The following is a 12,417-nucleotide window of genomic DNA, read 5'->3' on the forward strand; positions in this document are numbered from 1 at the left end:
TTGTTTTGAATTATATTTTTACCATCATTTTTTCGTTTAAAATATTTATATTTTTTTCGATTTCTTCTAGATGATACACTATTTGTAATTTCTTCCACATGAGTTGTGCCAAATATTTTGATTTTTTCCTATGGTAATGAGAGACTAAAGATCTACTATTTTAATTTATGTATAAAAACATAATATCTCATAGAAAAATTTACCAATTTGAGTTTTTTTGGTTATATATATTTTATTGATTGTATTTTTAAATTTTTTAAAAAAAAACTTTGTATGACATTTTGATGTATCTACTCTTCTTTTTACTATTACTTTTTTAATAACTTTTATTTTTTTAATCGTTTATTGAATATTTAGTCTTATAATTTTATTAGTTAGAGTTTTATATAAATTTTTTTAACTTATTCAGTCTCATAATTTTTTTTTTCACTTACATAAAAATTTAATTATATTTTTAGTTTGAAAATGTAGTTTAAGTCACTTGAAAAAAAGAAATAGAATGGTGCATTTATAAAATCTTGTATTATATAATATTTTAAAGTTTTGATATATTTAAAATAAATTTGAATTTTATTTATTTAAATAAATTTGTTCATATACATATTAATATTTATTAATGTGCTTTAATGTTTTTCTTTAAATGTGATTAGTTAAATGTTTTTCTTTAAATGTAATTAGTTGTTTATTTTATTAAGATTTTAAAAAGACAGGTGGTGCTTTCTCCAATGCTGATGTGGCAAGGGCAAGCAGCTGGAGAAAGTTGGCGAAGTTTTATATATAAGATTTTCTTTTGGCTAACGACCTTTATTTTAATACTAGGGGCTAATCCGCGCTTCGCGCAGAATTTTGTATTGTATTTATTGATATATTTAAAAGAAAACTCTACAATATTAATATTTTTTATTAAATTTAGTATTTCAATTTTTTATATATACTTATAGTATTTAATAATTTTATATAAAACATTTAAAAAATAATCAATTAATATATCAATTAAAACTTCAAATCAAATTTAGTTTGTAGATATCTTTATATTTATGCGGATTTATGATTTTGAAACATATATAATTCTTGATTATTGCATTCATGAAAAAATATATGTAATAGACAATTAATTATTTAAAAATATCTCATTTTCCTAACATATTTTCAAAATATATTCATAATTTTTTTTTTTACACCCATTCTCCTCGCCATCTCCCTCTCCATCTCCCTCTCCCTCTCCCTTTCCCTCTTCTCACTCTCCTTTTCCCTCTCACTCTCCTTTTCCCTCTCATGTTCTCTCTCTCATCAATGCAGCATGTTGAACTACACACAACATATTGGACTGGTTGAAATTTCTATCTTTCTCAGGTTTTTCTTTTTTCTAGTCACTCTCAATGTCACATCTCTAACCTAAGCTTTGTATAATATTTTAAAGGGAACTTCACCCATTTTATGTTTCAATGATTAGGTTGAACATGTTAACATTTTGAGATAGCACAATTTGTTTCACAAATATGCATTCTCACGTCTCTATATTATTATTTAAGTAGTCATTTTAAAAAATAAATTTTATTTCGTAAATTATTACATGATATTATATTACAAATAACAAAAATAATTAAAATACAAAAGGATATAATTGTTATTTGAGCTTTTTGAACTCGTGCAAATATTCCTAACCCGTCTATATGCATTTTAATTTTATAATATATTATTCTAATTTTCTTTAAATTTATATCTTTTGTTATATTCTAGTGTTTTATATCGGTTTTAAAACGAATTTGGATATTTTTAGATATTAAAAATTTTGGATCCGAGAATTTGTTTTTCGGATTTGACAAAACTGGATCCAAATCTGGCTATCTTAAAATTTTATGTTTTACTATACATATCTATTGAATCATATAAATAAAATAAATAATTTAAAATAATAATGACTAAATGTATTAATATATAAACTATTATTTATAAAGAGTGTCTTTTCATATTGTTGTTATATTAATGGATGATAGTTACTATGAGAATTAAAGTATAATAATACAAAATATAATAAATTATAAATTTATTGATGATGTGTCAAAATTTTAGAGTTTGAAAAAATGATGTGGCATCATATCATATGAGAAGAGAGAACATTTTACTTTATATATATAGATAAATGAAAACTACAAAAGAAGCCGACAAAAAAAAAACTACGAAAGAAACTTAAACACGGAAAATAAAATCATATATTGATGTCGTTTCATATATTTATACTCCCTATTTCTTTCAATCATTTTGTTACTGTTTCCAAATAAATAACGCTACGTCATTTTCTGTACAACATAAAAAGCAACTTTATTCCTACAATCTGTTGTTGTTGTTTTGATTATTAATAAATAGTGAAGAAACACGGATATTTTAAATGAATTTGAAATTTGTTTCTAATAATTTTGCATCCAACGAAACCATTATTTAGTAGGAAAAAGAGAGAGAGCTATCTAAGTACGTTTGTATAAAAATTGTGACGGCAATATTTTGTTTTCTGTATAAAGAGCTTTGGAGCCAGTTAAAGCTTGTTGCCATATTTACTGGTTTTTGTTTTTCGTCTAAAAAAAAAGAAAATCTGAGATTACTTCGGCCTTTTTCTCTTTTTGAGTTTTACAAATTTACCACTCTTTTTGGAGAGATTTTTAGTACTTTGACTACTTTCCTTTCTGTGGAAGAGATTTATTTTCAGTTTTTCACCACCTTCCTCTGTTTTAAAGGAACTCTTTTCACCATTATTTTTACAGAAAACATTTTTAAAAACTCATTTTTAAAAGCATTACCAATTAAAAGCTTTGTTTGTTCGCATTTAGGTGTAAATGAATTATTTCTCTTAAAAGAGTTTCCGTTTACTTTTTATGATTAAAACTGACTATCTTAATTTTATCATGTTTTGTATCTTAATTCTATTTCACGTTTGAATTATTTGACAATAAGTTTCCGGTTTTGTTTTATTATAATTGTAGTTTAGGAATCTTTAACTAAAAATATAATCGTACTTAAGGATTAATATTAGTATGAGTCGGACAAAAGAAAAAATATCCTAATTCACGTTTGCTTAACAATTTGAATGGAGAATAATCGATGCCATTGTCTCAAGCAGAAGAAATTAAAAAAAAAAAGAAAAAAAATCCAGAAAAGCTCCATGTCGCATTTTGTCGACGATGGGTCAAACTCCTGATCTAATAATTGAAATTCCGAAAATATTTTTGTTGTTTTTTCCTCTTTTTCTCGAAGAGATTATGGAAGTCTACACTACACTGCTCGTATATATTAACCACTTAAAACTTAAAAATTTTGTCGATAGTATTATGATATACTTTGAATACTAATAATCACACTAAGATAGCAATATAATCGTTGCACCAACAAAAAGAAGATATGAATATATTCACAATATTAACAAATATGCCGATTGATTTAAAATATCTTATAGTTTTAAAGTAACGACCTCGAATCAAAATTTCAATTATAGTGATCGCTGCTCCAAAATTTATAAAATATTTTTTTTTTTAACATTCAAATATAATCAATTTACCAGAATTTAAAGTTCACACTGCATGTGCCATAATTTCTCAAAGGTGTTGACTCTTGTTCCCTCCTCTCTCTTTTTAAGATATGATTGAGCAATATACTGAGACAATTAGATGTGGTTGACTTTTTCATTTCTCCATGCTCGATATTCGAAATCTACTAGATTAAAGTAAGATCTATATCAAGAAAAAAAGGTATGCAAGATATGGCGTAACCTGTTATTTTCATGGAAACCCGAATATACTATTTTGCAATAAACGGTGTAGAATTTCGTAACAAGAATCTAGCAGCTTTGTTCAACTTTGCCATACAAGAAATAATAGCTATAAATATTTCGTACTAACTGGCCTGGTTTAGCGGGTGCGCGAATATCATTTTAGCTTACGCATTTACAACGATCGATCTCGAATTTTAATCAATCATATAGACATGATATCAATAAATGTATTCAATGTTTCATGCGTACGCATGCACTATGAAGGACTAATAGATTGATAACTTGACTTTTTTTTGTTAAAGATAAATGGACATTTTTTATCTGTTGTTTTGATTGTGATGTATCTTTGATGTTCCATGCGTATGCACGACTAATAAATCGATAATCTAGCGTATTTGTTTCCGTAGATTTTCAAATCCAATCATTGGACGCCTCTGTGTCGTGCTTTAATGTTTGGAAAAAAGGACAATTGCCTAAGACCAAAATAAAATGAAAATGTTATAACACATATCATATATGGACTCTTATACCGGCCCATTAGGCCCATCAGGGCATTGTACTTAACCTAGATTCCCTATGTACTTTATATATACATTCCAGTGATTAATAAAGTTTCTAAGTTTTCACAACACGTTATCAGCACGATAAGACTCTCTGAGCGAAAAACCCTAATAAATCCGGCCACCACCAAAACCATAAAAGCAAGTCGAAACTTAAAAGACGCATATCTTCCAAACCGCCCAGAAGACGATCTACATATCAAATCGAAGCCCTCGAAGAGACGAATCTACTGGTGAAAACCGTTTGTCGATCCAACGTCGGACGCGCCCTCACGCACACTTATAGTACACGACGATCAACCGAAAAAAAAACCAGATCCGAGTTTTTCCTTCTTCAACCAGCAGCTTCTCCAGTTTTGGTGATCAATCCTTGGAATTTGTAGCGGCTAACTGAGGTCTATTAGCTCCCAGTTTCATTAGCCTGTCAGAAATCCAAAGGTGGAAAAGCACACCAGCAAATGGAAACCATAGTCGTAGATAGTGGATCCAGCCACACTATCTTAAGAAACAAAAGTTACTTCATAAACCTAACCTATCAAACCGCAAATATTAGCACCATCGTGGGTCCCTCAAACCTTAAAAGGATATGGCCATGCCTATGTGTTGCTATCAAATGGCACACAACTTGAAATACCAGATGCTCTATATTCTCCTAGTTCGAAGAGAAATCTTCTGAGCTTCAAGGATATAAGACAGAATGGTTTCCACATAGAAACCCAAAGTCAAGGGAACAAAGAATCCCTCCTAGTCACTAAAACCGTAGACGGCCATAAACAAATCCTCGAAACCATACCCGCGCTCTCTACTGGACTTTACCATGCTAAAGTCAGTATGATTGAAGCTAATACCACTCTCAAAGCCCGGTTTACTGATTATACTATTTGGCACGACCGGCTCGGTCATCCCGGTGCAAATATGATGCGTAAACTAATTCAAAACTCTCAAGGGCATACCCTCAAAGAAAACCGAGCTTATCCTCAACACCTCATGTGCAGCTTGTTCTCAAGGCAAATTGATCACTCGGCCTTCACCAGTTAAAATCTCTAAACAAACACTTCATTTTCTAGAAAGAATCCAGGGCGATATCTGTGGACCTATACATCCATCTTCCGGACCATTCCGGTACTTCATGGTCCTTATAGACGCATCGACCCGTTGGTCATATGTTTGTCTCTTGTCCTCTCGGAACCAAGCCTTCGCTAGGTTTTTGGCCCAAATCATAAAATTGTGGGCCCATTTCCCTGACTTCCCACTAAAGACTATCCGCCTTGACAATGCTGGTGAATTTACCTCACAAGCGTTTAATGACTACTGTATGGCCATGGGGGTAACCGTGGAACATCCTGTAGCACATGTCCATACTCAAAATGGATTGGCTGAATCATTCATTAAACGCATTCAATGGATAGCCCGACCATTACTCATGAGATCAAAGCTCCCGGCCTCAGCATGGGGACATGCAGTATTACATGCTGCTGAACTCATACGCATCCGGCCATCTAGTGAACACAAATATTCCCCATCCCAACTACTCTCGGGTCATGAGCCAGACATCTCCCATCTCAAAACATTTGGGTGTTCAGTATATGTACCCATTGCTCCACCACATCGAACCAAAATGGGACCTCAAAGAAGGATGGGAATATATGTTGGTTTTGACTCTCCCACCATCATAAGATATCTCGAGCCAACCACTGGAGATCTCTTCAAGGCCAGATATGCGGATTGCCAATTCGATGAATCGGTATATCCCTCTTTAGGTGGTGAGACAAACAAGCTGGTCAAAGATCTTTCATGGAATCAAACATCATTAAATTGGCAAGATCCTCGGACTCTAGAATGTGATTCACAGATCCAAAAGATTATTCATTATCAAAAGCTAGCTAATCAATTGCCAGATTCCTTTGCTGACCCGACCAAAGTAACCAAATCGTACATCCCAGCTTGTAATGCACCAGTACGAATAGCTGTCCCAACGGGACAGACCCAAGTTGCTACAGAGTCTGCACCACGTCTCAAACGGGGCAGACCTCTCGGTTCCAAAGATAAGAATCCCCGGAAATCAAAGAAAGGTGCAATAGCCGAAACCGGGATTCCTGCAATATCAGACATAGCCGCGGCTGAGATTCAATCTAATGAACCCTCAATGGAAGTTCGGGACGCCGAATCTCTAGGTTCAGAAGATAACAATGAGATCTCCATCAATTACAATATGTCCGGAATACAATGGAATCGAAAAGAAGTCGACTTAAATGCACTCTTTGCATACAAAGTAGCACTTGATGTTGCGCTCACGCAAGAGGATCGAGAACCCACGTCAATAACACAGTGTACACATCGAACAGATTGGCTAAAATGGAAAGAAGCCATAAACGTGGAGTTAAAGAGTCTCAAACTCAGAAACGTGTTCGGTCCGATCATCCGGACCCCATCACACATCAAGCCAGTGGGCCACAAATGGGTCTTTGTGCGTAAAAGGAACGAACTCGGTGAAGTCGTTCGATACAAAGCACGGCTTGTAGCACAAAGATTCTCACAGAGACCCGGAATCGATTATGAGGAGACTTATTCTCCAGTGGTGGATGCAACAACATTCCGATTCCTCATAAGTCTGGCCATAAGAGAAAATCTTGATCTGCGGTTAATGGATGTTGTAACCGCATATCTCTATGGGCCCCTGGACAACGAAATATATATGAGACTCCCAGATGGCATTGAACTAAAAGACAAAAATGCATCTCGAGATCAATACTGCATCAGGCTGAACAAATCCTTGTATGGACTGAAACAAAGTGGGCGTATGTGGTACAACCGCCTCAGCGATTACCTCATCAAAGAAGGCTACAAAAATGACCCCATCAGTCCATGCATCTTCATCAAGAAGTACTCAAACAAAGGATTTGTAATCATAGCAGTATACGTGGATGATCTAAACATCCTCGGAACATCTGGTGAGATCTCCCAAACAGTCGACTGCTTAAAAGCAGAATTCAAAATGAAAGACCTAGGCAAAACAAAGTACTGTTTGGGATTACAACTTGAGTACATCAAAGGAGGAATCCTTGTGCATCAATCGGCTTATATCAAAAAGGTACTCAAGCGATTTAATATGGACCAAGCTCACCCATTGACCAGCCCAATGGTAGTTAGAAGCTTAAGTGATGACCCTCTTGGTCCCAAAAAGGATGATGAAGAAATCCTTGGTCCTGAAAAGCCATACCTCAGTGCTGTAGGAGCGTTAATGTACCTGGCCAGTCACACTAGACCAGACATATGTTTCGCCGTGAACCTCCTCGCTCGATATAGTTCATCTCCAACTCAGAGGCACTGGAACGGTATAAAACATCTCCTAAGATACCTTCGAGGTATTCAAGACTTAGGACTCTTCTATACTAACCAAAATAAAGATGGGTTAGTCGGCTTCGCCGATGCAGGATATCTATCAGATCCGCACACTGCCAAGTCTCAAACTGGCTACGTTTTTACGCATGGAGGAACAGCCATCTCTTGGAGATCAATGAAGCAGACACTCACTGCCACTTCATCAAACCATGCTGAAATCCTAGCCATTCATGAGGCTAGTAGGGAATGCGTCTGGCTGCGCTCCATGACTCAGCACATCCGCAGAGATTGTGGTATGGACGAAGACACACAGCCCACGGTGATGTATGAAGACAACGCGGCATGCATAGCTCAGCTCAAGGAAGGATATATCAAAGGAGATCGGACGAAGCACATTCTACCGAAGTTCTTCTCAACCTCAGACTGGCAGAAGGACGGCACTCTCAGCGTTCAGCAGGTCCGATCCAGTGAGAATTCAGCTGACCTCTTCACCAAATCATTGCCTACTTCAACACACCGGAAGCTCGTCAAACAGATAGGAATGTATAGACTTAGAGATCTGCAGTGATGCTACAATCAGGGGGAGTAATGCGTGTTGTACTCTTTTTCCTTCACCATGGTTTTGTCCCACTGGGTTTTTCCTGGTAAGGTTTTAATGAGGCAACATTCCCCAGCGCATTATCGAGATCCCGATTGAGTAGCTGACCCGGTTCACTCGTCCAAGGGGGAGTGTTATAACACATATCATATATGGACTCTTATACCGGCCCATTAGGCCCATCAGGGCATTGTACTTAACCTAGATTCCCTATGTACTCTATATATACATTCCAGTGATTAATAAAGTTTCTAAGTTTTCACAACAGAAAAAGAATTGTAAGGCAAAATAATTTAGTTCAATATTATGTGTTGGGCTTTTCTATGAGAAAGGCTTCGTTTTAAAATAAAATTAATGTAAAACTTGGTTATAAAACTTGTTTATGTAAATCTGGTGAACGATTTTTGAAAGAGAATAAGAAAAATTAAAATAATATAAGATTAGTTACTCAGTAACAAAAATAGCGACTGATGAATTTAAATATATCAAAATTAAAGATTCGATCGCGCAGTCCAAGCTAAATGAAGATTTGATTCTCAAAGTTACAGTGTATTAATGGAGGCACATAGACTCAACTTGGATGCAACATCTCTCTATGTCTCACCTTGAAAATTCCCCAACCAAAAAGTGATGCAGCATTCTCTTTTTTTTCCCATAATCTCATCTCTCTCTATTTAATATTTATATTTGCACTTTCAAATTTGATAATCAACTAGTTAGATTGTTAGAATATGACAATATGTATAATGTATCAAATGAAACTTTTGACCTCATCGCCCTTTGTCACTTCTTTTTCTTATACGTACCAACTGGCTACACAATGTCGTCCCATTAGTTTTTAACTTTTAAGATGGATAAACTTCCTGATACAAAAAAAAAAAAAAAAAAAACACTACAAATTGATCGAACTCAGATCAATCATGCACTAAACGCTAAACCAGATTTTGACCAGGGTGTTTGAAATGGAGTATTCGCGGACATAGTTCTACAGTTATAATTTTGCAATCTACGCCAACTCATTTTGTGTTTATTTTCATCTCTTCTTAATCAATGAAATATATAACCGACCCTCTCTTTTTTTTTTCTTTTTTTTTTTTTGACTTTTTTGCTAAATGATAACCGACCGTCTTATATGCCAACTATCAATTGTCAAATTCAGCAAACGATTTATAACATATAACATATCCACAAGATATATCATCATATATCCATAACTCTCTTGCTTTAATTAGTTCGTTATCAGCTATATTTATATATACAAACAATCACATGTAATCTGGTGAATTGTGCTAGAACTATCGTTGTATCAACAACCGGATTCATTACCCGCATAATAATAAATGTCGACTATGAAAAAATAAAAATTGTTGTTTAGTATCCGCACACGAGGTCAATTTGGTAAATATAACTTCGGAGATTCTTGTTAGATAGATGTGAGGTCGATATGATTTTCTCGAAGTCTTTTAGTGAGGTCAACTTAGCGAGGTAAGAGTTAGCAATCACAAGTATCGAGTATTTTAGTCTTTATTTCAGATTACGGATCCCGTAATAAATAAAGTTACAGGGTTATTTATAGTGTTCAAATTAGGTTATATCTCAATCAGGGTAGCTTGGACGACCGGGTAGATAGATCTGATCGACCGTCTATCGGAATGTCACGCTGGTGAGTTGTTTCATCTACATCGACGTGGCGAGCTGTTTTATCAACGTTGACGTGGCGAGCTGCTCCTTTGATATGGGAGACTTATCTCTTCGAACGACCTCGTTTTGGCTTTGTGAATGGGTTTGTTCATCTTCGATCTTGCTGGGCTTCTCCAATTTGTTAACGGACTCGGTGGAAATTACAAAAAATGGGTTGTGCTCAGCCCACCTATAACAAAAAAACACCTTGAAGCAAATTCATCAGTGCAGATTTGTCAGATAAGTATACTTTGAACTCGAGATATTAGAGTTTATATGGGCACAAAATAGAAAGCCCATATATTAAGTGTTAAAAAGCCTATAGGATCTGTTTCTTAGATACGACGTCGTATCGAGCTGATCGACATAACAGCACGAGAGGCACGGAAGATTTTTAAAAGATAATTCATCGCAAAGAGTAATTCACTAATTTGCTTCTTTCCTTTTCTCGCTTTATGTTGCCGAGAAAGTTTTGCTCCGTGACCGTAAAATTTCTTGGTTATTCCATTTCTTGTTTCAATTACTTTTTGTTTCAGCAGGTCATATCGATTGATTATGTGTATTTAGTCTGCCATTATTGTTTTGTGAAACCCAATGGTGAATTCGGAAAGAAAGAAACCGTTTCATGATATTTATATTTGGCTCTGTTTTGATGCTAAATGTCTTGTCCTTAGTTCTTGTCTTGATCCTTAGAACGATATAAATTGTATATGATTCTATTGCCTTTTGAGTATTTTTATTCATCCAAATCAAGTCTTAAACTTACTAGTTTGCTACAAAGCATGATGACTACTTACTACTACTTATAACAGAATGATTAACTGAGAGAATATACGACTTTCTAACACACAATTTATACAGACAAAGACCACATGAGATTTCAGCTCAAAATCCCTGCTGCTGCTTTCGACGAGTCATTTGCTGGACCCAAAACCTCTATATCCGTGGCTCAAGTCATGTGATGGATACGTTTGCTTTTGTAAATTTCGGTTTTTGAACATGTATCCAATCTCTCTATTCAACATCTTTTAGTCTGCAAAAAGACTAAATATGTTTGCCTCTTCATTTTTGTTTTCATGACCAAAAATCCCACCATGGGTAATTGCTGCTTGACTGGTCCAAGAGATTAGTATCTGATCTGAAACCTCTCCAGTCATCAGATGATGTCAAGCAACTATCAGCTGGCTCCACAATGTTCATTAACTGATCTGCTTCTTCCTCAAACCCGCCCAAATATTCTCTCTTGATGTTGTTGTTGTTATTATGACCATCATCATGATGGTCATGATGACCCTTCTCACACATCTCCATCTCCGGTCTAAGCTCTTCCTGTTCGCGCCTCGGGTTCTCTTCGATTTCTGATTCATGATCCGTGCTGCTTAGAGCCACCACCGCTTGATCACCACAACACTGCCTTTCTTCCTCCTGTGTTTTCTGCATCGCCTCGTTTAACCTCTGCAACTGCCATAAGAAAGTATAACAACAACAACAACAACTCATCAAAAATCTCTTCTTTGCTTCAATAAACCATAAAAACAGAGCCTTTTTTATCTCCTGGTCGGTCCTGAGTTGCAGTATATAACCACTAGAGCATAGATTCTTATCATTATTAACCATTAAAGCACATAATCACTCTCCTTAAATTAGTCATGTTAAGAGAAACAGAGTCTAAACATACCTCAGAGACTAAAGCTTGCTTTTCTTTCTTGAGGGACTCAAACTGAGAAGCCAAGTCGTTGTAGTTTTGTCTGAGGATGTTGAACTCTGTCTCTAGCTGCTTTGACTTCCAACGAGCCCTCTTGTTCTGAAACCATATTGCCACTTGTCTCGGCTGCAACCCAAGCTCTCTCGCTAATTGAACCTTCTTCCTTGGCTCAAGCCTCGTCTCTGACTCGAACATCATCTCCAGTGACTTGATCTGCTCGTCGCTAAACCTTCTCTGGTTGTTGTTCTTTTGATTGCTCTTCTTCATCTTCTTCATGCTCATGAATGGATCTGCTGACATCATTATCGGAGAATATTCTTCTCCTTCTGTCATCTAATCGGAATTTCCTCAGAGGACCTATGATTTCTTTTTCTTTTCTTTTCTTTTCTGGAATCTCTATGTTTGTGTTGTTGGCTCTCTATATATGTGTGTTGAGGCTGAGATTATTATGTTAACAGTTGTATATATACAGATTTGATAATTTTATTTATTTTCTTTAATAAGATATAAACTTAAGGGGTTGCTTTATTGTAATTTTTTTTTCTTTTTTCTATTTTGAGCTCAACGATTTGTGGATCGACAGGTAGCAGTAGGGGCGGAATTTGGCTGCTTATAGAGGCGTCGCCATCACTTGTTAAGTCGAGTTTCGTTTCAACGCGAACTAACAATTAATAATAATTAAAACTATGAATCATTTGCAATTTTTGACTAATTATAAAACAATTCTAGTGGTTCGTATAGGAATTTCTTTGTAATTTGATATGGAGCT

General features: G+C 35.1%; 1 protein-coding gene across 1 annotated transcript; it reads right to left on the minus strand.

Moving 5' to 3' along the window:
* Positions 1–10,654: 10,654 nt before the first annotated feature.
* LOC18015762 (homeobox-leucine zipper protein ATHB-7) lies at positions 10,655–12,100 on the minus strand. Its single transcript, XM_006397796.2, has 2 exons — positions 11,622–12,100; positions 10,655–11,404 (listed from the first exon to the last, which is right to left on the minus strand). Exons 1-2 carry the CDS (start codon positions 11,979–11,981, stop codon positions 11,018–11,020), a joined length of 747 nt encoding a protein of 248 aa, XP_006397859.1. The 5' UTR covers positions 11,982–12,100; the 3' UTR covers positions 10,655–11,017.
* Positions 12,101–12,417: the final 317 nt, after the last annotated feature.

Source organism: Eutrema salsugineum, unplaced genomic scaffold (assembly GCF_000478725.1).
Source record: "Eutrema salsugineum unplaced genomic scaffold, Eutsalg1_0 scaffold_22, whole genome shotgun sequence".
Classification (NCBI taxonomy): Eukaryota; Viridiplantae; Streptophyta; class Magnoliopsida; order Brassicales; family Brassicaceae; genus Eutrema; species Eutrema salsugineum.

Excerpts from the sequence above, each read along its gene's own strand:
- LOC18015762 (XM_006397796.2), bottom strand. The coding sequence starts at position 11,981 with ATGACAGAAGGAGAAGAATATTCTCCGATAATGATGTCAGCAGATCCA. Across the intron at positions 11,405-11,621 it reads AGCAAGCTTTAGTCTCTGAG|TTGCAGAGGTTAAACGAGGC; the intron begins GTATGTTTAGAC and ends TTCTTATGGCAG.